Genomic DNA, 26662 nt, shown 5'->3' with positions numbered 1-26662 from the left:
GACTGGGAGCCCGCAGCTGGCTTGGAAGATGGCAGCTGTGGCTTTGGCAGCCTGGCAGGGGAAGAGTGGAAGAAGGAGGGTGCTGTACTCGGCTCAGACTGGGGGTAGAGCAGTGGCATCTTGGAGCAGAGGTGGCAGCCCACATCTATAGGGCAGTGTGGTGGCACTAAATACAATAAGCAAAGTCAGAGATGTGTGGGTAAGTTTAACCTGTTTCTTCTCTTGTGATGTCCTGGCTTGTGGAGATGTTGGGTGCCTGTATCTCCAGTCCAAGCTTACTGGTGTGATGCATTAATGAGACATGATGAGGTCTGTGTGCTCCCCTCCATGCCTCAAGCTGGGCTGTGATTCTCTAGTAAACACTTTTCCTTCAAGTGATAAGGCAAAAACTGAAGGTTGAAAGTTCAGCCCCATGGGATGAGGAGAGCAGATACAAAGGTTGGCCTTCCTGGAGAAAGCCTCACTGTCTGAGATGTGTGGCAAGGCAGAGGAGAAAAATAGCGCCACTTTGCTGGTGACATAGGCTGTGAGGACCAGATACATCCAAGATTGCATTGTGGTACTTCTAGTGTGGCTGTTCTGTCATTGTCTGGAGCTGACTTTTGGGAGGTGAGAAAAGGGAAAGGCAGGATTGAGGAGGCTCCTGGGCCATTTATGTGTCAGCATGAGCTTCGGGCCATTTGCACTGCTTCGGTGTGCATGTGGCTCTGAAACTAATTTGCCTGATCACTTTAATAAATTGAAGAGGGATGTCCTGGTGTGCAAGTAATGGGGCATTAATCCATGCCTTAACTGTGTTAACAGCACTCTAGGAAGGAAATACTCCCATGCTGTTCTCACTCTCTTAATTATGGGATGTTCAATTTAGGAGCCCCTTCCACAAGGCCTCTTTGGCTTTCAGGTGTCTCTCTGGTGATTCTTATTTCACTTCTTAAACCAGTTTCTTCCCAGTTCCTCAACTCCTTTTACCATGCAGGTTCCCAGTTCCAGCAGTGCCATTGTCCTGATGTAGAACTATACAAAGACTTTCTGAGGCATAGGATTTCTTCGGTGCTGCTGGCTTGTCTGCTGCCCCAATGCAGGTCCTGATGGCAGATTTCCTAGGAAGATGCAAACCCTGCTCCCTGACACTTCCACAGGAAGCCTTGGAGCTACACCCTGCTTGGCTGCAGATGCTTGCCTGCTTTTATGCGCAGTTTTTGGCTCCTGAGAGCACTGTGTTCCTGGGAAGATATACTTAGGTCTTTATTTAATCTCTTTCATTTCTAGGTTAAATGTATAATGTTGTTCTGGATTTGTTTTTTAAATGTCCTATAAAATTCCCAGCATTCTCTTCACAGCAAGTTTCCCCCTCTCTTAGACTGCTGAACTGTAGCAGCTATTTTCCTGCCCTGGAAGTGACTGGGGTCTGACTCAGCTCAGAAACTCCCTGACCAGGCCACTAGAGCCTTCATCATTCACCCTCTTTCAAGGGACTCAGGGAGTTCTGTAGATTACAGCAAAGTGGTCAGATAGAGCTTGGGGTGACTTAGGGTTTGTTTTGCAAATGATCATTCGTTGGAGCTCTGTTTAAACAAACAGAGCTCAAATAAGCTTTCCACTTCATTGCATTAAAATCCCTTAATTCATTAAAATCCCCTAGCCACAGACATTCAGGCCTCCGCCGTGCCAGGTGCTGTTTAAACAGTTATCAAGTGCTGGTGTCTGCTGTAAAATGATCACATTGTTCGCTTCCCGTCGCTCATCCGCGAGTTGAGTGGCTTTTGTTAGGGGAGATGATACTAGTCCTGGTATTTGCTGGCTGTACAGCCGGCACCACGGAAACCTGTAACTTTGCCCAGTTTTAAACCCAGGAAGGTTGTTTTTACCTTATCTTGCAGTGTAGCTGCAGCAGGAGTGTCTGTTCCCTGTTGGGAAGCAACAGCAGTTTTCCAGCTGGATCAGACAGCTGTGGAGGACTCTGTAGTTACTGGGCAGGTGGGGAGCTGAAGCCAAAAGTCGAAAGAAAAAAAGATCAGAGAGAACTAAACTCAGCTGTCCCAAGTTCCTCTTGGTGCAGAGAGACTCCATTGCCCTACTTGTGTCAGCAGGTAAGAAACAGCCCTATGATGTATTTGTATGTCCATCTTGGTCTCGCACTCTTTTGGCTACCTGCCTGTGGTGAATATTGGCAGACTTGCTGTCTTTTCTTGCTGTTGCCCTTTGTGGTGGATGCCTGTCCTCCTGAATGCTCCTCTGCATGGAAGGGTGCAGCAGAGGCAACAAGGGGGGTGTTTTGCCAGAACTTGGAGCAGGCTGTCAGAACCACTTGGTGCATGTATTTTGTCAGGCCTGGCTCAATAACACAAGTTTATTGAGGGTGTAGACATTATCAAGTGAGTTTTCACGATTTAGGACTTGTTTATGACAGGGTTACAGGCTTTCAGCTACTGGTCTTCCTATATTTTAATATTTTTGTCTTATTCTGGTTAATTTGATAGAAAATTAGAAAAAATGTATAAGTGATTTTTACTTGGAAAGTGCAGACTTAGCTGATCTGGAGCTTTTTAAGGTCTGCAGCCACAGATCATTTGGGATTAGGTAAACTGTCTGAAGAGGAGTCACAGAAGGGATAACAGTGCAGTGGGTGAGGTTTGTGTGCAGTGTTTTGAGGAGGAGTGCCTTTCCTTAGGGAGCTCCATGTGCTGGTCTCTCCCAGCTCTAGCTGAATGTGGGGCTGTAGAAAAGGCAGTTTCAGTCTCATGTTGTCCAAGAGTGGGACTGTACAAATGGTTTCATGCTTTCCTATCCTTGGCACTTGATATAACAGGAGGGGACCTGAACTCCTTCCCATACCTGTTTGCACCATCACTAGCTCTTCACACTTTCAGGGACCTTCTATTCTCAGGAATGCACTGAGAGCCAGAGTTATCTCCAGAGCAGAACTGCCGGCCTGTGAGCCCCTCTGTTGGATGCGAGATTCTGGATTCTGTGTGGCTTAGGAAATCTGCAGTAAAGGAGCAAATTTCATTCCAGAGGGAAAGGGCAAAGGTACTTTGCTTCTGGCTCAGCATCCAGGTGGCAAGTGAAAGGGAAGAGGGAGGAAGTTGGTTGAATATGGCTGAGACACCTGCAGAAAGCAGAGGGCATCTGGTTCCCAGGCTGGTGGTGAGGAGATGAAGGCATCTCCAGAAAGCTGAAAGTTGTGGCTGCTTCTGAAATTTTCTCTGGTGTCCAGATTTCTTTGTGTGGTGACTTCTAACAGCTCTCATTAAACAGTAACAATTAAGAGTCTTAGAAAGAACTGATTCCTGCAGTCTGGCACTGAGCTGAAAGGAGCGGTCCAAAGGGCAAAGTGGCATCAGTAACTTGGGGAGGGAGAGGCATTGCTTAAAAAGCAATGTTGGCATAAGATTGAACAGGGGCTGTCTATTTAAGCTTGGGAATAGGGGAAAGATAGTAACCTCTGGAAGAGCAGTGTTTCAAAGGCTGTCCTTTGGACACAGCATGTGTGTGTTGAAGGGAAGTGCTAAAAGAGTCTTGTGATGACACTTGACTCTCTTGGGCTGTCTGGATGGACCTGCAGAGGGTTGGGGATGCACATGGCATGGTGTGAAATGCTCTCTGAAGTTGGAGAGAAGTGACAGACATGGCTGTCCTGGCTTCTGGGCAGAGCTTGTGCCCTGCCTGGCTGCTGCTGCCCTTCCTCGTATGCTGCAAGAACCTGATGACCCTGGCAACTCTTTCCTCCATATGTCCTTGTATATTTATATTTACACACATACATTTATAAGGCTCCCTCTGGAGCTCAGTCTCCTCTTTGAGGAGATCAGGTGCTCCCTTAAGTCACTTGTGCCTCAGCTGTCCTAACCCTACAGCCTGCCTGCCAAGTAGCCCCTGAGATTTAAGAAGAGCATAAGTGTCTCAACTTTGTGTTCTTGGTGTCCTTGTGTCCTTTCCCAGGAAGAAACTGAAGTGCGAAAGACGTGACTGAAAAAGAACAATTGGAAGGAACAGATTCATTTCTTAACAAGATCAAGTTTGAATTAAATGGCTGATAAACAGATCAGGTAACTTTTTTTTTTTTAAATTGTGCTTTAGGTTTTTCTTTTAAAATCTTTCAAACTTATTTCCATTTGGGATCCAGGAGGTTGCAGGAAATCACCTGATCATCTCTTCCATCCTTAAAAGTTTTGATTCTTTCTCTTCTCCTTTCTTACCTGCTTTTTTTGAACCTTCTCTTATTTTGTGTCTCTGCCATGTTGTCACATCTCTGCTTTCTTCAGTTCTTTTTTCTCATTGCCTTTTTCTTTATACCCTCTGCTTTCTACCCTGCATGTGTCTGGTTCCTTTTTGTTTCTTCTTTCAAAGGTCACCCTGACCTGCTGACTTCAGCTGCTGGCATCAAGGGAGCAAAGCCAGGTCCTTGAATAGCCAAGGATGCAGTACTTGTAATGACAAAGTCCACATAGCCTTGTGCAGCTTTGTGCCCTTACTCTACAGACAGTCAAGGCTTGAGTGATAGCAGGAACATGAAGTACCAGCAATGATTAAGGACACTTATGTGCACAGTGGAAACTTAGGAGTATTGGTTTTGGTGAAGGCTGCATTTGAGTCTTCCCTGGAAATGAACTGGGATTAATTTCCTGGAATGACACAGTTCTGCCCTTTGCTTCCTAAGAACTGTGGATCTGCACAGTCCTCCACGTGGGTTTAACTTTTTGCTGCTTGTGAAGTTGCTCCAGGTAAATGACTCCTGCATGCTGTGGGATTCCTCTGGGGTTTTTCACATTGCTTTTCTAACATCTACTTTTCCAGGTTACAAGCTCAGAACAGGTGGGGTGAGTGGGTGAATGAAACATAGAGACAGAGAGACAGGACTTGGCAGTGCCCGAATGCTGCAAGCAAGAGGGCTGCCCCTTCTTAGAATTTGCCATGATTAGGATATCTTCCTGTAAGCCTGTCTTCTGCAAATGTAAACAATCCTGAACTGTGCTGATAAAAATACAGCATTGTGGAGTGTTTGTGTGCCTAGATTTGGCCATCATTCACTACCCAGTTTGGAGAACACTTGGAATTCTTCCAACACACCCATGAAGGGCATGCTGAGATTCACCTCCATGGAGTCTGGCAGGTCTATGCTCCCGATAACCTCAGCAAAACAAAAGGATCAGCGTCTGTGACTGAAGATTGGTATTTTGAAGGAAGTGGAGACGTGTCCTACAAGAGGAGATGTGTCCTACAAGATGTGCCCTGGCTCCTCCAGTGTGCTCTTGGCAGTGTAAGCAGGAGCTTGGTGGCTACAGGGACTAGTTAAAAGGACTGAGGAGGAACACTAGAAGAGGAGAACTGGGATGCCTTTGTATCCATTCTTGAGCAAATGGCTTTATTTGCATGCTAGCCAGTGTTGTCCTCATTTCACTAAGCCCTGCAGGCGTAGGTAGTGAGAGGCAGTAGCTGTGCAGAAACTAAATAGGACAGAGACACCAGGCACAGTGGATTCTTATCCCTTGAGAGAGCAGAAAGCACTGATGTGTGAAGTGGGATGACTCAGTCACAGGGGAAAAAGCTTTTGATTCAGGTGTAATGGTCTTTGTCTCATGTTCTTCTCTGTGCCTCAAATCCCTCACCTCTCCTGCTTTGTTCATCTCTCCAGTTGATGGGACCATGTGTCTGCAGTGGTCACAGGCAGCCAAGCCAAGGGGATTTGTTTCTGTCACCCCTTAGTAGAACAAAACTGATAGCAAAGGATTAAAATCAACAGCAGTGCTTTGCTGCATGGTGAGATCCAGGGCACTGCATTTCTGCAGCAGTGCATGTGGAACTTAATCTCAGTGTCTTGCTGGATACTGGCCCGTGCCCATCCCTACTGGTGTCCCCCAGCAGTGTTCATGGGGAGATCTGGATGGTTAGATTCAGGTGTGGTGGGAGTACTGAGCAAGGGTTTCTCCCCCACAGGCAGAGGGAGAGGCTGTGGGGAGAGCCAAATTTTTGGCTTGCCCAGGCACATCAGACGATTCCCCTTTACTGCTGGGGTCTGGGCTGAAATTGGGGAATCTCTTGCACTTACAGTAGCAGCAGGCAGGACCTTTGTGTCTGTGTCTCAGTCCCACCTGATATAAACCATGTCATGATTTCACTGTTGGAACAGGTTGAGAAAGGCAAGTGTTTGCTTGTCCTAAGGGACACTTAGAGAAGCAATAACAGTGCTGAGGCTGGAAGGGGGCACTGGTGGTGCCTCACAGTCTGTGACCTGCCAGCAGTGACTTCAGAACTGAATTTGGGGAGGCTGAGGTGATCCTGTCTTCAACATCTTCCTTCTCCATGGTGTCTCCATCTTGGCACACTTTTATCTGGTCTCTAACCTCCTCCTTCAGTGTGACTGGATTAAATAAAGAGAACACAATGATGTGAAGCTTACTGTTTGAAATTTTCTCATGTCCTGAGAACAAGCTGAGTGTAGGAGTTTGCAGGCAAATCTATTCTGTTCTCAGACTGTGGCACAAAGATCCCTGAGGCAACAGTCTGGACTGGTGAGGTCTGAAAGCCTGGCTCTGCACTGAGCTTGTGCACTGATTTGGGCCTGCCTTCCTGAAGTACTGGGCTGATTTAATCTCAGCACTGTTGAGTTTGGAGCTGTAGGCTGAGCTCAGATCTGTCTTCCTGTCCTTGGCACCTCTTCTTCCAGCTCTGCCAGCCCTGGGGCTGTGTGTGTGTTGTATTGGCAGGTGTTGAGGAGGAAGGAGCTTAAGGTGCAGGACAGCAGAGACTGAAATGAGTGTGTCAAGGTATGTCAGTATGTGAGTCCTGAGGTGTCAAGATCATGCTTAGCCCTTGTGGACAAAGTCTTTTATATTTTTTCCACCCCTCATTTGTTTGCTTCCCTCAGGGACCCTTCAAATTGAAACCTTGAGTCTCCATATCCTGCCTTTCCCTCAAGCATGGCTGATTATTGATCCTCTCTGCATGTGCCCCTTGATGCAGAGTGCTCTGGAGTGCTGTTGAGGGGAAGATGTTTGCAGGGCTTCACCCCACCATGCCTCGGCCAGCCTCAGCACTGCTGCTTCCAAAGGGTAATGCAGTCTGTCCCCCCATCCAGAACAGCAAGTCACCACCATGAAAGGCAGTGGACCAGTTCCCCCGGTGGGAGGATAGGCCTTGCAGGCTCACCCAGCTGCAGTCTAGGGCTGCTGTCAGCCACCAGCTTAATATCTGACACATCCTGTGTTCAGGGAGCCATATCCTGTGCTTTATTGGAGGGAGCTGACTCAAACAGGCTTTCTTTGTCTCTGTGTGCAGTGGTTTATTGAGCATGTAAGTGCCGGACATTTTTCTTAATTGAATTTTCTGGGAACCCATGTTTAGCTGATGTGGCTTTCGCTCAGTGCCACTTGCAAGAATTCTCTGTGGGAACACAAAGGGGAGTGGAAAAAGCCCCGTGCTTCGGAAGCACGTGCAGTGAGCCAGGTTTTGATTTCCCCCAGAGGTACGAGCCCACATCTCCGCATCTGCGGCCATGCAGGCTGCCAGCCTGGTGGTTTTGCCGGGCTGCTGCTTTGTGTGTGTTCCGCTGGCCCTGGGAGATGGGTCTGGAAGCAGTTTCCCGTGGCTGCGGCCATCTGCTCTGTGGCTGCCAGCTGGGTGCTTCTGCTCAGCCCATTTCCACATGACGGTAGCAGCTGATGTATCATGAACCTCTCATTAGCTGCAGATCTGATGTTGGCACAGGAAAGCGTTTGTCAGTAAATCTACTGGCTCGGATGCCATCAGGCCCTAACTGAAGGCTGTCCACGTGATAGATGGTCCAGCACTCAGTCTTTTCTCCTCTAGGGACAACAGAAATCCCCAGGTCCTGGGCAATAGGATTTTTTCCTGCTCCTGGTGATGTGTGGGTTAGGTGTTTGGCTCCACTCCACTCATCAGTGGTTTGTGCTGATGGTATGTGCTGCTTTCTCTGCCTCCCCATATACACAGCAGGAACCAGGCTTTGCTTTGTGGAAGAGCTTCCTTTGTGCTGGAGGGGACAGCTTTGTCTCACAGTGATGCATTAACTCTAGTCACGCAAAAGAGCTCAGCTTCTTACTCTTTCCCTTCCCTGATATTACCCAGTGCTAAGACATTTGTTTCTCTCTCTCTCTCATCCCCTTACAGTTTACCTGCCAAGCTGATCAATGGAGGGATAGCTGGGCTGATCGGGGTCACCTGTGTATTTCCAATTGACCTGGCAAAAACTCGCCTGCAGAACCAGCAGAATGGTCAACGAATGTACACCAGCCTGTGAGTACTGCCCACACGGGCACCATCCCTCGGGGCTTTCCACGGGGAGTCCTTCCACTTTGTTACCTCTTTCAGGTGAGCTCAACATCTCTAGGAACTGGACTGTCCTCAGGAAAGCCAGGGGACAGTCTGGAGCCAAGCTGTGCTAGAGCAGATGAAGCAAATAAAGCAGCTATTGAGGCTGCTGAGCCAAGCAGAGGAGACCTCTGCAGAGGGCACATCTGTTTGCATCCCTTGCTTGGGAGCAGCATGTTCACTACTGCCAGGGCTCAGAACCAAAACAGAAGGAATCCCGATCACCTGATCCCAAACACAAGGAGTCTGCTGAGCTAGTCAGGTGCCTGAGGGAGTTTTTTCCTCTGCTCTGATATTGGAGATCCTTCCTTTGCTGTGTCAGTTTTAAAAAGAGGAAGCAGTTGCTCATTCCCAGTCTAGAGCATTGCATGTGGGCCTTTTGAAGGATCACAGGCTGACACATGCTATAGTTAGACCAGCCGTCCAGTGTCCAGAAAAGCCCCAGGTACTGTACCTGTAGGAAAAGAAGGCACGAGTGTATCCAGCCCACCAAATTCACTTGGAGGTTGTGTGAGTGCTTAGGGCCGCATATCTGCTGTGGGAATCTGTACCACACTTAGCACAAGATGCTTTATTCTGGGAACCAGAGGCAGGCCTTAGTTTTCCAAAAGAACTCGTGGTATTGAGCAGAAGAAGAGACTGGGCCTGATGAGGTATGTCCTGTCCTCCTACCACTTCGTTTAGAACTAGTGTAACCTGATCCCTGCTCCTCCACACCATCTTTTCCTCTTTCCTGCCCAGGAGAATTTGAAACAGAGTGGGAATAGGAAGGAAATGCTCTCTATGCTGATGGCTTTAGTCTCTGTGCCTCCTTGCTCTAGCTGATGACATGAGCTTAGGCTGTGGTGCTTCTCTTGATAGTTCCTGTGCTTTCTGCTTCCTGCACTGTCATTGTGCCCTGGCTTGTTGGCAGGATGTGGCCACCCATATTGCTTTGCATTCCCTTTTGTTGTGTCCTGCTCCTGCTGTAGATTGCTTCACCTCCCTGAGGATCACTTATCCTTGTGATCTGCCAGCAGGAGAGTTTGGGCAGGTTGAAGAACTTGTAGGCACCCCTTGGGGCTGCATGCCAGGATGTCTCATGCCTGGAATGGAGCTCGGTAGGAGAGAGGCTTTTAACCTCCAGCAGTCAAGTGCAAGTCAGCTCCATAGCCAGGAATTGCTGTGATATGAGGAGCTGTTAAGGAATACATAAGATTTACCCTGTATATTTGAACTGGCTGCTTCTAAGAACAGGAAGGGCTGAGCTTTCCTATGAAAGTTTCCCCTGTTACGGAGGCTTATTTTTCTGGAAGTGCTGTGTGCCCATCAATACTACATTTCCTGATTACGCCAATTACCTGGTGTCTGCTGAACACCCAGGAAAGGCAGCAAGTTCCTTTAAAATGTTGGTTCTCTTACTGTAAGATAAAATGCCTTAGTTCTGCTTGGCTCAAGAGATCTTTGGCATCAGGGGAACCTTTCACTTGAAAAAGACAAAGACACTGGAGGACTTCTGAGGGATGGAGGGACCTTGGCTTTTGGGCCAGTTATGTTATTGTGGAGGTTTAATTTTAGTATCATTTTAGTTGGCTGTTGGCTCCCTTTTTCCAGGGAGAGAAGAAAGTTGGATGTGGCCTTGGCTGCATCTTATTCTGCTGCAGCTTGAGGGGCTTTAAGTGACATGCAAACTCTATCCTGATGCAGCAGGGCTGTATGAATATGGTGGGGAGCAGCTCTTCTCACTCCTCTTCCTGCTGCGACTTGTTCAAAGCAGCATCACTGGCTCGGGAAAAATGTGTTTCCTCCAGCACTGCAGTGTGAGAACTTGATGGAAGGGACAGGGGAAAGGTGCACTGAGATTTCTGGGGCTTGCAGATATGTTGGAGGGGCTGCTTGGAAGGAGATAAGTATGTGCAAGTTGCAGGGGCTGGGGTGGAATGTGTGAAAGATGAGATGCCAAAGGATTCAGGGAGTCCCGGCAGAGGGGAAACTCGTTGCCATGACTGGTAGCAATGCAGGATGGGCTCTTCACAAATAACTTTAGAACAGTCTTTGCCCAGGTATGGCTATAAAGCCCTCAAGGGAGCTCTCTATTTCCTTCTCTTCCACCTCAGCACTACTGCAGAACTGAGAAGAAGTTTACTCCTTGTGTTGCCAAATCTTTTAAGAATGTATTCCTGTTTTCATCAGCCACACTTCTCTTACTACTGCTTAAAAGAGCCTTTTATTCCTTAAATTATGTACACATTCATGCATGTGCACCTCTCCATTCCTCTATGGCTAGAGCAAGTACCTGTCTCTTCCCAAAGATCCTAAAGGCAGCATCCCAGCTTCATGCAGCTGTAGTCCAGAGAGGGAAACCCTGCCAGGGAATCTGTGCCGCCTTCCTGAGCCGGGACTTTGGATTTGCTAGGTGTGTGTGTGTCTGTGCCTTCCAAAGCCTTTGAGCCATTCCAGTGCTCTGCAGGGTTTTCCCATTTGTAGTAAATGTGTTTGCAATAAGGAAGGTGACAGTTTTCCCTTTGGAGCACAGTTTTCCCCTTGGAGCACGGCACCCTGCCGCACTCTCCTCAGGGCAAGAGCCTGAGTGCTTGCTGCCTGCTGTGGGACTTGATGTGTTAAAAGTGCTTGCTTTAATCTGCGTGAGAGGCCACAGATGACTGACTGTTCAGGTCATCTCACGTTTGTGTGCCTTGTGTCAAATTTCACAGAGTAAGACAAACAAGTCAGCATGGAGGGTTTGGCTCCCTTCATTTACCTTCCGGAGCTGGATTTAAAAATGTGTACATGGGCATCTGCTTGTTAGAGCATCTCAAGTGCATTTGCCACAGGGGATCCTGGATAAACAGCCTTTCAGTGACACTTCTCCCTTTTGTGTTTCTAGAAAGCAGACAGCTTGTGCAGGGTGAGCCAGGGGTTTCAAAGCCCCAGTGAGTTAGGCGTTGAATTGGACTCAGGCCTCAACAATGGCACATTCAGTGGCTGACTCAGTTCCCATCTCAGCTGAGGGTTTTGCTGACAGAACGTAAATGGAAACCACTCCAAGAAATTTGCTTTGTTTTTCTCTGCACACACCCACCTTTGAGGTCCTGTGGTTCATCTCCCTCTGTTCTGTTTGCAGGTCTGACTGCCTCATTAAAACAATTCGGTCGGAAGGCTACTTTGGCATGTACAGAGGTGAGTACAGCTGACTCAGGCACAGCACAACTTTTGCGTTGGAAGCACTGGTGTGTAAGTAGGAGGAAAAGCTCTGTTCTCTGGCATATAAAGCAATAACCTACCAATATCCTAGGAGGTTGAACAGTGCAGCTGTTTCTAAAATAAACTCTTCAATGCAGATGTCTATTCAGATACCTACCACTGAAGACTTGAGTCCTCTTCATGACTGTTTTGGTGTTAAAACTCACCACTTAGTGAACTTCATCTTTACTAGCAGTTTAAGTGAAGCTGCTGGACTTTGTTTCAGGACTGTATATTATGTTTCCCAGCTTGGGCATGGTAACTTTTGACAGAGGGGCAGTAGCAAACCAGCTCTTAAAGTTCTGTGGTTAATGATTGAATTTATGTCAAAATCTTCCACCAGCTTGGTCAGGCCTGCTGTCTCAAGCATGCCCAAGTGCCTTGTTCAAGCATTAAGACAAGCTGCAATTAAAAAAATAATTAAAATAACCTACCCTCCAAAAAAAACTCCCTTGGGATGGTAAGAAGATCAGAGGTTGGCTCAGAGTAGAGCTCTTTGGTTGTTGTGTGCTGACCTGCTAGAAATCTCTTGTCTCCTTGGCTCAGGCTGTCTATTATAGCAGTGAGTTCCTCAGCTGACATTATACCTTTTATAGTTTAAACACAAAATCCCTGTAAGTTTTTAAAGATTTTTAGGAGAAGAGGCCAGCAGGCCAAATCATGACTTTACTTGTAGCAAAGGAAAACGTGGAATATCTCCTTGGCTTGCAGCACGCTCCAACTGGCTTCATTGACCCTGAGCTCTGGTTCATTTTGTGTCCTGATAGTCACTTGCTTGCATATGCAGTTTTTATCTGGGGTGCTCAGATAGCGTTCTTGGTGGCACTCAATCCCTGATAAAGCCTGATTAAAGTTATGCTTCTATCATTAAGTTGAGTCCTTGCTCTTTGTTTTTTCAAGTGGAAGTTCAGAGATGCTGGTACCTTGCTCTTGGCATGTGTAGTGTCTCTTGCTGCTTCTTCCCTGCTCCTAAGGAAACACAGGCATTGTGGCTGGCCGCCCAGGAGCAGGCACTGGATGTTCAGGCAGTGTCTCTTACCCAACTTCCTGGTAGGCGTTTCAGGGGAGTGTGGTGGATGGCAGGGATGGATTGGGGCTTTGCATCAGCTTTCCTGGGAGCAGGCAACAAGACAAATAACCTCAAGGAACCCTGTCAAGCTCCATCTTTGATGCTAGCAGTGATGTGTTCCCCTTTGATTTTTTCCAGAATCTGACTGCTTCTGTGTTCCTAGCCAGGATTTTGAGCTTGTGTTAACTTTGGCTGTGAATGTGCCCTGGCAGGCTGCTTGGCAGGAGGCAGAAGGAAGAAGCTGTTTGGGGAAACTTACAGGGGAGGCTGTAGGATCAAGAGTTTTTGTGAGAATCAAGACTTTTGGGAGAGACAGCTTAGTCCTTTAAGGCTTAGAATGGTAGAGAGGATGTGAATCTCCAGGCCACTTTGCATCCCCAAGCAGAAGCGTGCAGAGGGTTTTGCATACCTCTTTCTTTTCCCAACCTTTCCCAAGTCTGGTCAACTTGGTCCATGTCCCTAACTCTATTCAAGGTGCTGATAGTTGCTTGAAATTATTTCTGACTATTAAATCGGGAGCTGGGTTGGAGAGGCCTTTTTTTGAATAGCTCCAGCTCCTTCCAGAAAATTATAGATACTTCAGCATGGCCATGGTGCCAACGTGAGTACTCTCAAGAGCAGCAATCCTGGTCTGTGTGCCTCAGTTCTGTGAGCTGACATGAGCAGCCCTTCCCTCCCTCTCAGGGAGAGGGTTGATGGGTAAAATACATCCAAGGTCCATGAAGATTGTGTGAGTACTTTTCTGGAAAGAAGGTGAAGAGATGTCTGAGCCTTGCTGACTGAGAAAGATGGAAATCAGGTGGTGGGATTTGTTCCTGCTCCCTCCAGCTGTCCTAGTTCCCCAGCAGAATTTGCTGAATGACTCACAAGCTCTTATTTGCAGGCTTTAAGCTGAAATTGGGAGGATTATATATTAATGTGCTAAAGTAGCAGCTGCTGCTCCCCATGACACAAGCACGTCAGTTGTCCCTGCAGATCCCTTGGCCTCTGTCAGAGGAGAGAAGGAGTTTGTTTGGGCATAGACATTCCTGCTGTGTGACTTCAGGGCTTCTTCATGGGTGAAGCAAATCTCCTCAGTGCAGACGGGAGAGTGGCTTGTGTTTGTAGGATGCTTTTCTGCAAATCACCTCTTAAGATATTTGTGTGGGCAAACAGTCCTTGCTTTGTATGAGTAGCCCATAGCAAATTGTGTGATGTAAGGCAATCCCAACTTTCTCTCAAGTTCTTCCCCAAATGTTACAGGGATTTTTGGATTTGTTTGGGACAGGAAGAAGAGGAGTTCTTGTGTTTTTTCCCATAACATCTGTATAACAGCAGTGCCTCGATGCTGGATGGTGCTGTCTAGCCCTGTCTGTGCTCAAGGAAGTGATGGTGTGCAGCCTTAAAATATGATGCCAAGTGAATAAATCCATAGTGCCTGTGGGCTCCTGGTACCCATGGGCATCAGTGATAGGGGACCTTGGAGAGATGCTCTCTCAGCTTCCTAATGCAGTCCAGCCAGAAGCCACCAAAAGATCCCAGCACATGTTCTGAGCAACCCCAGTGCTGTTTGCAGACCAAGCATTTAGCCAAGCTGGCAGGAACCAAAGGCCCAGATCAGGATGAGGAAGTTCCCTTTGCTGTTGGTGATGTTTGGAGGGTAGCTGCACTTTAGCTGCAGTAGTGTGGCAGCCTTCCCTGGCCTCTGTTAATAATATCTCCCACTGCTGCACTGGGGATGACTCAATCTCCCTGTTATGTAGGTTGCTGGTGGTGTATAAGGACTTCTGTGAGAAATGTGTTTTAATAAAAAAACAGGGCTTGGTGAGAAGAGGGCACCTACAAGTTTAGTTGGCAAACAGCTAGTTTTGCCCTGGTTGATTTTGTTCTTTGTAGTGCTTCCTTACTTATTTTCAAAAAGCTTTGTTTTTTAATGATTCCTATTTATTTTTCCATTCTGTTTGTCTGTCTTTGCTTGTGGTACATGTAGCATTGCCTGTAGGCCAAGGTTAGTTTTAGTTAGGGAAATACCCATTGGTGTGGACAGAATTGAGGAGATTTTACAAAAAGAAGAAGATACTGTGGAAAGCATACAGCCAGCAGCTGGAGTATCTAATTTCTCCTCCTCCAGTAAATTGAAGCTGTTATGGATTATTCAGGACAGGGATTATCCATTCTCTGCTAAGCAGCTTTACTGAAAATATCAAAGATGCAGGAGAAAACTCAGGTTCATTAACTTTTTTCCTGTATGTTGTGTGGTTTTACCCTCTGTTTTATTTGCAATTGAAGAGAAACTTTGTGAAAGCCTCTTGGTTCCTGAAGGAGGTCAGAGTGTGGAAGTGTGTACCTCTCTTGCTTGATAGTTTGGAGTTTGTTTGCTTTCTTTCAGTGAACCCTTTGCACTAGTGTTAAGAGTAGCAGATTTATGCTTTTTTCCTTTTTCTTGTTTTTCCAAGGAAAGGGTTATTCATGCTGTGTCAGTGTACAGGTGTTACACTTCACAGCCATTGGGAGTGTCGTTGAAGTTGTCGTCAACTTGGCGTTTGAGGAGACACTTCATAGGTAGCCACTTCCACTTAAAATTAGGATGTGTGGATTTGCTTTGTAGATCCTGATATGATTGGCATTAAAAGGTGGATGTGGAGCATGAAGGTCATTTCTGTGTGGCTTCTCTTTGTGTGCAGGAGCCATGGCAGAGGGGACATGATGTGCAGGAAGAATATCAAACTGAAGCAGCACAATCACTGGTGCCCTTAAAAGTTTGCAAAGAACCAGAAGTGTGAGAGGCCTGCCCTGCTCCCTGCTAGTTGATTTGTGTACTGTGAAAGAAGATGGCATTTGTTGGATGTCATGGCCAGTGTGGAATGAAGCATTGTTTTGGCTTGCTACAAGGCAGCACTACTCTGTATTTTCTGCAAAATCTGAATATGGGAGTTGAAAGGGGGAAGATCTGTTGGGCTGCCTGTGCCGCAAAGGCTGTCTTTTCTTGCTGCAATTTTCTGAATGGTGGAGGTGTGTCTTCTGAGTAGAGAATGTGGAACCAAGGATTCCTGTGTCCCACTCCTCGTTGTAGTGGTCCCAGAAGTCCATCGCATTGTGACTTTGCTTCCTAATCTGAGGAAAGTCCCCTTAAACCTATGTCTTTCAATTTTTGAAGGGAGGAGAGTCCATCCCAAGGAATAAAGGATTGAGCTGACTTTCTCTAGGTGTGTTTAGCCCTTATAGCTCCTGTCAGCTTGGATTCAAAGTCCTGAAAATGAACCCCACCAGGTCTTTGGAGCCTAGTGGGGGTGCAGGCTTCTCTGGCTGGTTCCCTTTGGAATATGAATCTTTGGGATAAATTGTTTAAATCTCAAAGACAAGCATAAATGTCTGTATTTGTGTTTGTTCTTACAAAGGTGTTCTAGGCTATTAACTAGTCTCAAGTGTAGCTCCTTTAGAGGGCTTGGAGCTCAATATATTTCAGTGCAGGTAGGGAGAGCTTGAGGCTATCCACTGGAGGACTTTTTAAGCCTTGGGATTTAAATGGAGGAGAAAGTTCTGGACTGTTAATCTAATGGTGCAAACCCCACTTTGCTGGGAAGGGACTAGCTTTCCCTCACCCCAATTCTCCCAGGGCAGCTTGAAAGCTGCTTCCAGCCACTGTGTTGCACTAATGTTGCACTAATACCGGTGTTCAGGCCCACAGCAGCCAGACGGACCATGCAGGCCTTTAATTGTGATAGGCACAATACATGGATTTGCTGTTTGTTGCTCCTGACAAAAGAGCACTCCAGCGGGTGGGAGATGCAGGGAGCCAAGGCTTGTTTACACCCCAGGTCCCCCAGCAAGCCTTGCCATGGAGTTCAGAGGGGAATTTCTGTGTGCTGCAGCTTGTGGTGGGCAAAAAGGCACTTCAGCGGTGGCTGTTCTGGGGGTGACACACAGTGGTGACACACAGGGGAAACCACTTTGCTCTAAGGGCTGGTCTAGAGCTGATTCTGTGCAGATGAGCCAGGTGACTTCAGCCAGCCTCCAGGTCTTTGAATGGCTCTGCCTTTTCTGAGCTGCTTAGAATTCAAGCTGCTCAGGTGTTTTTTGGGGAGGAAGTAGGGAAGGGATCCATTGAGAAGGCAGGGCAGGGGGTCTTTTGCTTCTCAGTATCACAAAATATTTGCAAAGGAGTTGGGATTGGTTGTTAAACCATCTTGTACTCCTTTTCTGAAGTTTTGATCTACATCCTTCTGAATTCATAGGGGTGCATCCTTGGATGAGAGACAAGGATGTATGTATACATGGTAGGAGGTAGTAGTGAAGCTGAAGAAATTACAAAATACATATGGCAAATGGAGTAGAAACACATCTGGGGATGTTTACACAAACTCAAGGTGCTGGGAAGCAGAAACACTTGTTAATTTTCAGTGGTGTTTTGTTTTTCTAAATCCCTTTGTTGCACTGGGAGCTCTCCTGCTTCTGTCTGTGGTTTTGTGCAGAAGTTACAACACATTCCTGAAAGATCCAGTTAACAATTCCGTGATTCTCATTATCCAATGGCCTTTTTTCTCTTTTCCTTGCCCAGGGGCTGCAGTGAACCTGACTCTAGTGACACCAGAAAAGGCTATCAAATTGGCAGCCAATGACTTCTTCCGGCATCACCTCTCCAAAGACGGGTGAGTAGGGAAATGACCTTCTGCAGTCAACTTAAAAGACACCAACTTTTGCGACACGTCTGGTGAGACATCAGGAAAAGGTGGAAAGGGATTGTGCAATGACTGAAATATGAGTTGACCTTGAACAGCTCAGCTGGTGATTACGTTCAGGCTAAGGATGCAATGTCTAAAATGGGAAGCGTAAAGCACTCCACTAGATGACTGCTCTTTATTCAAGCTTCTAAAAATAGTCCCAGATTTAAGTCAAGGTTAGCAGATCCAGAATGTGTAGTCTAAGTATTCGAGAGGAACCCAATGTCACTGATCATTGCTCAAACAGCTGCTGGGCAGACTCTTGTCCTCAGCATCCTATTGGATCCTGTTATGCTCCATGTGGCTCAAAAAGGTATCAAGTTCTGTAGATACCAAACTTAGCACCCCTCTTCTTCTTCTGCACCTTGAAAATAGTTTTGGAGAGGTGGTAAATCTGAATTGACTAAGGGCACTTGCAGCAGCTGACCTTCAAATAAATGCTAAAGAAATAAAATTACCTGTTCAGCTTTCAAGTGGAGTTTGGTTCATGTGAATTAAATGTGAGTAAAAGGCATAAGCTGGAGCAGTTGAGAGGAGCTGGGTCATGAATATTTAATGCTGCTTTCACCAAGATGTTTTCCAAATTGCATGGGAAACAGTTGTGTCTCCCATCAGAGAGAGGTCTTTCCCCAGAGGCAGACCAAGGGTATTGTCTCCAGTCCTCAGTGACAGTAGCTAAAATGACAGCCTGCTTGGGATACGATCCCAGCAATTCCCATCAACAATTATGGGGTGGGGCCTCAGTGAAAATGCAAAGCGCCAGCACAATTACTGGGCTTAACAACTTCCCAAAACATATCACGTCAGTCTTGGCTGCTGCAGATCAGTGTATCAACAACTTCAGTGGAGATTGCGGACTGACACAGATTGAGAATCCATTTTTTTTCCTGTACCTTTTCTTTTTTTTTTTTTTTCTTTTGTTCTGGAGTCCTTTAAGTAGCAGCTAACATATGTCCGTATGACTCATCGGCTCACAGCTCTTCCTGATTTTCTGACTCAAGTCTTTGAGTAGTGTCTCTTCTCTGCTCTGTTCAGACAGTGGGAGGTAATGATGTCCTCTACCAAGTGATGTGTCTCACCCCTGCAGCAGACAGCCCAGCACACTTTGGTGTACTGCAGTAAACAGCAGCACAGCTCTTTGCCACCACCTACAAAGTGGGGGCTTAGTAGCTTGTACAGGCCCTACAGGGTGCCAGGCTGCCACATCTTGTACTGCCACTAAAGGAACAGTTCTAGACAGTTCAGACTAGCATTGCAACATATTTGGCATTCTGGGAGAGCAATCACTGCTGTGATGTTTCTGCCATTAAAAGGGGATATGCCTGTCAGTCGATGTCCTGCACCATGAGAGGTAAAGGCTTCCTCAGAGGATAAGTGTGTGTGTCTGCCTCAGTGCTGAGTCCAGCTTTGAACAAGTCTTTGGGTAAGTGGGATGCAGCTGTTTACACGAACAGCTGAAGTTTTCACTCAGACCTCTTCCAGTTTGAGTTTTGGGTCACTGGCTGGTGCACACATGACAAAGGTGATATGCTGCACTTAATTCAGAATAAAGGAGCTAGAGAATTCTAGCTGTTCTCCTAAATCTTACACACTGATGGGTCTGGCACTACAGTGACAGTAGTGGGAGGTCTTTGTGTCTCAACACAGAGCATTTTAGTTCCTTTAGAGAAAAGAGATGTTGGACCACAGTTAGGTGATAAGAGCTAGGCAGCATGTGGAGTCAGAGTCACTAATCTCATTTAACCACCATGGGGAGCTTGGATGAGTGAAATCTGGTCAGCTGTGCTCTTGAGGGTAGCCATTGTGAGCTGGACAGAGAGGCAGAGCCTTGATACTACTGTGGTAGATGATCTGAGGTATTTCTACCTAGAAATGTCACCCCAAAATATGATGGGAAGAAAAATGCCATACAGGTTTGCTGTAGCTGGTATAGGCTATGAATGTGGGATCTGGCACTTTTCTCCCTTGGCATGCTTCTGTCCCATCCTCCCCAGTTGCCTTCATAAGATGGAGCAGGATTAGCAGTGCTGAAATTTAAAGGCCTCTCCTACCCAGGACCCAACAGGGTGCATACATGCTAGCACATCACAAGACTGAGCCACCTATTTCACAATTCTAGCCAAAGCCTAGATATGGACAACAAAATAGCTTGGGGTTAGAAAGGTGAAGCCTGGACCTGCCTGGCACATGAATGTGATTTCATTTCTTGATATGTAATTGCATAAGTCAAGGTGTTACGTTGGGCAAAGCACAGTGAGGGGGGTTAGGATCAATGTAAGGGTGGATCAGCAAGATCTTGGTTCAGCTCCATCAAAGTCCTTTTTGCACAAGCCAGTTTGCCTGCTGTGTATATTCATAGATGCTGTGCCCTTAGGTCAGTATCCCAAAGGATGCTCTGACTCAAAGCTGCAGAAGTCTTCTAGACCTGTTTACATTGAATGCCTTTGTGCTATGCATCTAGCACTTCGCTTGCTTGAAATATGTTGCACATATTGGTAATCCTTTCTTTATAAAATATGCATGTTCTACCAGTATTTGCTGATTAAAATATGTGGTATTAAAATAGACCTCAGTGTGCAAGAGGAGGAAGCATGTGTGGACCAGAGAGAGTATGGCAAATCTAGCATGACTCAAAGTAGCCTCAAGTTAAACAGCTTTCAGTGTGCATTAATGTATTTATTTTTATCCTTTGAAAAACTTAGTGTTGAAATTGCTTTTAAACTGCTAGGATAAAAAAGTGGCATAAAGCCTATTTTTGAAAGGCCAGACTGAAAACAGCACCTGCAGTGTAGGAAGCTCCTGACTGCGCATTGCTGTAAGAGTATTTTAGGGATGTTATCACTACAGGTTTGTGCTAGACTCCCTTTTCCCTGACTCTGCTCTTGGACACTGCTGGAGTAGAGCATTGGGGCAGCAGGTCCTCACAAGGGATCTCATGCTCTTGTTGGTGCAGCTCTCTCCCTGAGTGTGCAGGTGTGTGTTCCTGCAGCCCTCTCCACGCTGAGACTAACTCAGGGAGGCACTCCTGCTCATACCATGCTTTTTCCCTCCTTTTGGTGCAGGCAGCATGTGTGCTTACAGGCTGGGGGAGGTAATTTCTGCCTCTTTGCCAGTTTCTATTTTGATGTCAAGGCCATTATGACAGCCTACAGCTACAGCTTTTTTTTTTTTTCTCAACAAACAAAACCAAAACTGAGTTGGTCCTTCCAAGCTGTCCTGGTCATTTAGGAATGAGGGAGGCCTGAGTGAGTTGTGTGTGTGCTTAAAACATGCTTGCTATGCCATGGAGGAGAGGAGAGGAGAGAGACCAAGATACTGCCTGAAGGGCACCCCATGGCCATGACTGACAAAGGCGATAAGGGTCACGTTATTCCCTGGGATGATTTTGACCTAAGAATCCCAGGAGATTTTGACCTCTGCAATTCCCAGAAGAAGAAGGTGGCCCAAAGAAGAGTCTCCAGGCAGGTCTTTGTTGCTGTGTCATTCTGTGTCATCCTGTGTCATTCACTAGGCTGGGGAAGGCAGAAGGTGGAGAGAGGGGAATCCCCAGGTCCTCAGGCTGCTGGAAACAGATGGGATTTTTTTAAACTCTGGCTTTTTGAAGCTGCATGTGTTGAGAGACTTAGTCTCATGGCTGCTGTTAAAATAGGAGTGGCTTCATTGTCCAGAACAGAGGATGTGAGGAGTCACCAGGGCTAAGTGAAGTGCTTGACTATGAAGCATTTGGGTGTGAGGCTGAGAAGGCAACTTAGATTGATAGTACACCAGCATTTAAAGTACATCATTGACTATTGGGTGCTCAGTGTGCAAGGTCTCTCTGATTTAAATATTACCTGCTTTTTATATCCTCTTTGAATCTAGATGTTAAACACTTTAAAAAATCAGTTCCTTTAAAGTATCCTATAAGGTTTTGTGTTTATCTCCCAAAGTGTGGAGTGCCAGATAGCTGTTTTTTTGGGCATGTGTTTGCCAGGTTTTGTTCATTTTTCAGGTTCATGCTTAAATATTCTGCCTTGGCTGCAGTAAAAAGTGTCTCATGCCTTCTTACATAAGCAATTTGTTGCTCATAAAAACCTTCCAGTGTCCCTGGATGAGTTTCCTGCTGCTCTTCTCCAAGATGTTAATCCCTTGTTTATCCTGTCCTCTTTAATCTTGACCTTTATTTTGTTTGCTGTTCTGAAGCAAAGGCTGGCAATCTGCTGTCTTAGCAACTTTAATTCCTAGGAAGACCAGCTTGACTGACTTAATTCTGCTTCTGCTGATGCTAGCAAATTTTCTTCCATTCTGCTTCCTCTTGTCTTGTATCCTTTGCACAGGGAAGAGAAATAGCCAACTGGTAATCCTGGGACAAGCAAGGTATTTTTCCTTCAGTCTTATGCAGATGTCGAGACTGGAGCTTCTTGTCCATTGCCTTCCCAGCTGATATATCTTCCCAGGGCTTTTTCCTTCATCTGCTCTTTCAGGCTCTCCTAAAATACTTGGACCATCTCTTCTGTAGCATGAGTTTAAGTATCAATTGCATGGCTTCGATGAGCCTTGAGCTGCAGAACACACTTAGTCAGGCTGTAAAGTGAGGCTCTCAATTTAGGAAGAAGGAGTGCTGCTGCTTGTCCTGATGTTGAGCTGCTGTATCACCCTGCGCACAGTGCTTGGTCTTTTCTTTGGCACTTTTGTGCCCAGGCAGCCTCTCCTGCAGTTATCCCCTGGATACTCAGACACTTCTCTAATGTAGGTAGCCCTCATCCAACTCACTGAGACTTGGAAGTGGAGAAATCTCTCCCTTCCCCTTGAGAAGGAGACAGGAGCTGGTAGTGTCACTGTGCCAATTCAGGAACAGCTGTCTGGGGAGAGCTCTTTTATTTAGCACACAGAGGCCAGGCAGTTGCAGTGGGTTGAAGCTGTTGACATCAAAGGTCAGCCAAAAAGTAAATGCACTTTCAACTGTTAATCTGGAGGGAGATAGAGATATGCTGTTTAATCACAGAATACACCCATGGGAGGAGCATTGTCCTTGTCATCATTCCAGGCACATGTCTTGGGATGAAACGTGGGTTGTGTCTGTGTTCAACATGCTCAGTCGCGTTACCCTGTCCATTGTTCACTTCCACAAATGTTCACATTGGAACAAAACACTTGAGATTTGCTGCCAGGGCAAACCTAATGCAGGTACAGAGTCAGCCTCCTCTTGACTTAGTCCAAACATGCAACACAGAACTCCACAGAACACATACCTGGAATAATGATTTCCAGATCAACATTTAATCTGGCAGTGTTACGTTGAGATGTATCTGTTCCACATCAGTACTTTATTTGGCTTGTCTGAGGCATTTTTGAGCTGGCACTAGAAGTGAGAGGGAGCTTGTAGTGGGAACTATATTGCTTTTACATTTCCAGCATCATAGCTCCAGCATTTCTGAAGTGCAGTTGCAGTAGCTTGTTCCCTCTTGGAAAATCAGGGGTTGGATTAAAGGGAGTGACTGGTAGTTTGTGTGCACATCCCCCTGTGACTGTGGCAGAGAGTGTGCTCTTCCTTTGAAGGACAACTCCTATGTGCTGGTCTTCTAAGCCATATCAAAGACTCACTATTTAAATTGTTTGAAAGGAACTAGCTTTGTGTGCTTTGAAACTCCTGGGGAGCTTTCTGCAACTTCTTGGGCTGACAGACAGAGGCAGAGGTTATTTTATGAGTGACGAAGGTGATGTCCAAGATGGGGACAGTAGCCTTTTGGGTAGGAGATAGAAATGGATTGCTTTGTATGAATATTTCTTTAGCTCAGAGATTTTCTCTTTGGAAATGTTGTAATCCTGATTCCAGAATGCTGATTCTGGTCCCTGCCCAAACACAGTAAATTCCCACATGGTCAAGATTCTGAGAAACTTGGAAAAATCCTACACTGCTCCCATGTGACATCAATATATCAATGCTGTCAGAAATCCTGATTGCTCCCAAAAAGCCTTCCATAAACCTCTAGTTCCTGTTTTTTGACTTTATTTTTCAGCTCTACTTTGAAACTCTAATTTAAATCAAGCATGAATCTCCTCCCCTTCCCATTTGACATTTTTGATTTGTCACAAATTAATAGCATGTCAGTAAAAAATGTAGAACAACTGATTTCTGCCAGTGCAGAATTTGAGGCTATTGTGTATATGTTATATTTAACACTCTCTTGCTGTGATAAAAGATGGTTTCTGCATTTGTAGGATTAGATCTCTACTGGTGTTGCAGTTTTTGAAGTTAGTTGAGATGTGCCAGTTTTTAAACCACTGAGGATAAGGCCAGTGCTGCCTTAAGTATTTAAACTCCTTTGTTGTATAGAGAGGAACAGTTTTCAAACTTTCCTTTTATGTGCAGACTGGTGAGGTTTTGCAAAGGCAGTTTGACCCCTGTGTGGCAGCTTTTAAACCTCCTGTCAAAAGATTTGCTTCTCTTAAGCTACTTTTTTTCTTGGACTTGCCCCAGTTCCCAGGATGTGCAAACCAAAAGCTGAAAGCCCTTGTTCTAGATGCTTTTGATGTACTTGTTTGACGTCTCTAAAATACACCCACATGTGTAAATCCTTCCTTGGGTCATACTGGCATAACTCCATGGAGTTCAGTCAAATCATGGCTGACTTTAGTTGGCTGGGATAATGGTCCAAGATGAATATGTAGGCCAAATCTTCCTGATCTTTTGAACTGGTTATCAAAGCAGTCACCCTGGATGAAAGCCAGAAGATATGTACACCAGGGATGCTCCAGGGCTCTTGCTAAAGTGGGAGATGCTCTGCTGTGCCAAAGAGAGATTCTGACAGCCAGCTCCTTTGGGTGGTGTGCTTCCTCCCACAGCCAGGCTGGGGATTGTGCAGCCTTGTTGCTGACTGTATCGAGCCACTCAGAGACTGGTGCTGTGCTTCAGGCCACCCAAAAGGCACAAGTTGGCCACCTACAAGTGGCAGTGGAAACCTCTGGATTTGCACACCCTAGTTCCCCCACACCTCCAGGAAAGTCTGTTGTGGACACTTCAACACCCGTGTGGGTAACTCCGTGGGAGGGATTGTTCTTTGCAGCTGTGGGGAAATTCAGAAAGGGGAAACTGAAATATTCTTTCTTTCAGCCTTATAGGAGAGCTCTATGTTTAGTCACTGGTAATCTCTGTGGTGGCTCTGTGCCTTTAATCCCCTGCTCTCATATCCTCCCTGGAGAAGATGAGAGGTGGGGAAATCAGTGCAGCTTATGTGGTGGGCTAGCAGGATTACAGTGCATCTGCCCTCCCTTTCCTCTAGGGTTGGCAGTGAAACTGCTTTACTGGCCCACTGCCCCACAGCTGTGCTGTATGTATGCTTGTGAAACCACTGGCAGAGGAGTGTGCCTGGGCTGTGCAAGGAAATGGGGAATATCATTGTGGGACTCCTTCTTCCACAGTGTGGGGATGTGCCTTGAGCAGGTTAAGATGAGGTTTTGCTGCAGAGCGGGGCTGGGGGAGGTAAAAATGGTACTTGCATTTAAAACAGAAAAAAGGAGGCTGTTTCTCTCTGGCTGTGTGATTTATATAGACTTCCTTTTAAAAGCCTTTTAGAAAAGAGCAGGTCAGGTGTACTTTTTAATCAAGTCTGTGTTTTCTGGTGCCAAGGCGTGAGGTTTTTTTACAGGGCAAAAACATATCACTTTCTGAAAATTTTATGAGGTTTTGCATCCTGAATTCCTCTTTTTAGCCTTAGCTGGGCTCTTTCATAGATTTGGAATGGAGGGAATAAGGAAATGCTGCATTTTGCTGCATGAGAACATGTTGCTGATAGTCCCTGCTCTGTAGTGCAGAGAATGCACAAATCTTCATTGCTGGAGGTCCATCCCATTCCTTGTCTCTCAGGGAGGACCAGTTTAATGCAAAGGCTAATTGTTCAGGTTTGGAAAACCTGGCAACATGAAACAGTTCCTAACCACAGAGGAACTGCATCCCTGATTCATATTCACTATTTACTTTGCTTTTCTCAGAGAACTCCAAAGCAGCAAGTGGAATACTTTCCCTCCTTGCTCCTTGTCCTGTGGTTTGTGTTTGTTGACAATTTTTAAAGGACTAGGCTGGCAGGAGGAAAGCTGCTTATTCCCCTTAATGCTCAGGTCCTCTGCTGCCCTGTGAAGCGATACCCTTTCTGAAAGCTGTGCCCTGATCAGGGGCACCATCAGGCTGGACGAGAGCTGCAGTGCTCTGGCTATGGGTGGAGGGGGCTGTGTGCTCCTGTCTGGGGCTGTTCTGATGGGGCTTGTGGCTTTTCTGAATGTTCTGTTTCTGGGGACAAAATGAGTCTGTTCTCCAGGTCAGATGGTGCTGGCAGAGATGCCAAGCCTGGGTTGTGCTGAACTGTCAGGCCTAGCAGGTTCTGCTGTCCCCTTGGCTGCCTTTCCTGTAACCCCCAAGGTCAGAGATGTGCCCTGAGCCTTGCACCCAGCTGCCCAAGTGTTATTGCTGGCCACCTCCTCTGATGGACTCTTTCTCTCTTTTATTTGGGCAGGAAAAAGCTGACACTGCTGAGGGAGATGCTGGCAGGCTGTGGTGCGGGTACCTGCCAGGTGATTGTCACCACTCCCATGGAGATGCTCAAAATCCAGCTGCAGGACGCAGGACGCATTGGTACGTGCGCTTTTCTTCCCTGTGCCCTGAGCTGGGAGAGGGGAAGGAGCTGGGACTGGGCTTCTAAGGCGGAGCTGAGAGAATGAGTGGAGAAAACCCTTTTCCCTCTCCCCGCTCTCCCATGTCAGAGATACCACAGATATAGCAGAAGTTTCTCCTCCTCTTCCCGGCTTACTTCCCCCTACACTTGGCTCAGCTGGCTTTGCAGAGGCCCTTGCAGTTACAAAAGGTGGTGGGTTTTTTGCTCAAAGCAGTAGGCTTGGCAAGCAAAACAGCAAATGCTTTTGGTGAATGGAGAGACAGGAGAGATGACTGGGTGGTCAGCTTGTGGGTGATTCAAACCTGGTAGATCCTGTGCACCCAAGAAGGGATTAACATCCTCCAGTGCCTTTCCTGTGCTGCTTCCTCCATCTCCATGTTTTCTGATGTCTGTTTTTTCTCTCTTCTACCCCCCTGTAGCACCTCCCTAACAGCTTCCCAAGGGGATGTGTTATTTCCAGATGACTTGTCTCCCCTTGTGCTCTTTTTTCCTCTCTGACAAAAACAGCAGTTGTCTTGGTTGAAACAGTAAATAAAATTCTTCCACTGCACTGGATTTGAATGAGATTTGGGATCAGGCTCTTGGGACTGTGGGCGTGAGCTGGCAGGCAGAGGCAGGAGGGAGTGTGAGCCTTTTGGCTGAAGCACTGTGGAGTGTTTCTGGTGAGAACAGAGACCAGAGTCTGGCATGGA

The 26662-nt window shown here is 46.5% G+C and overlaps 1 protein-coding gene across 4 annotated transcripts in view; it reads left to right on the top strand.

Annotated features, from left to right (window-relative positions):
• SLC25A22 (solute carrier family 25 member 22) overlaps nt 1-26662 on the top strand; it is a 52127-nt gene that overhangs the window by 19465 nt on the left and 6000 nt on the right. For all 4 annotated transcript variants that reach the window (XM_053946291.1, XM_053946293.1, XM_053946292.1 and 1 more), the window contains 5 exons: nt 3943-4049; nt 8131-8256; nt 11435-11490; nt 17160-17250; nt 25812-25930. In XM_053946291.1, the coding sequence (XP_053802266.1) occupies nt 4030-4049; nt 8131-8256; nt 11435-11490; nt 17160-17250; nt 25812-25930 (412 nt within the window). In that variant the 5' untranslated portion in view covers nt 3943-4029. The remainder of the gene's footprint in view (nt 1-3942; nt 4050-8130; nt 8257-11434; nt 11491-17159; nt 17251-25811; nt 25931-26662) is intronic.

Source organism: Vidua chalybeata, chromosome 6 (assembly GCF_026979565.1).
Source record: "Vidua chalybeata isolate OUT-0048 chromosome 6, bVidCha1 merged haplotype, whole genome shotgun sequence".
In the NCBI taxonomy this organism is placed as follows: domain Eukaryota; kingdom Metazoa; phylum Chordata; class Aves; order Passeriformes; family Viduidae; genus Vidua; species Vidua chalybeata.
This window is presented reverse-complemented; position numbering and strand designations above follow the sequence as displayed.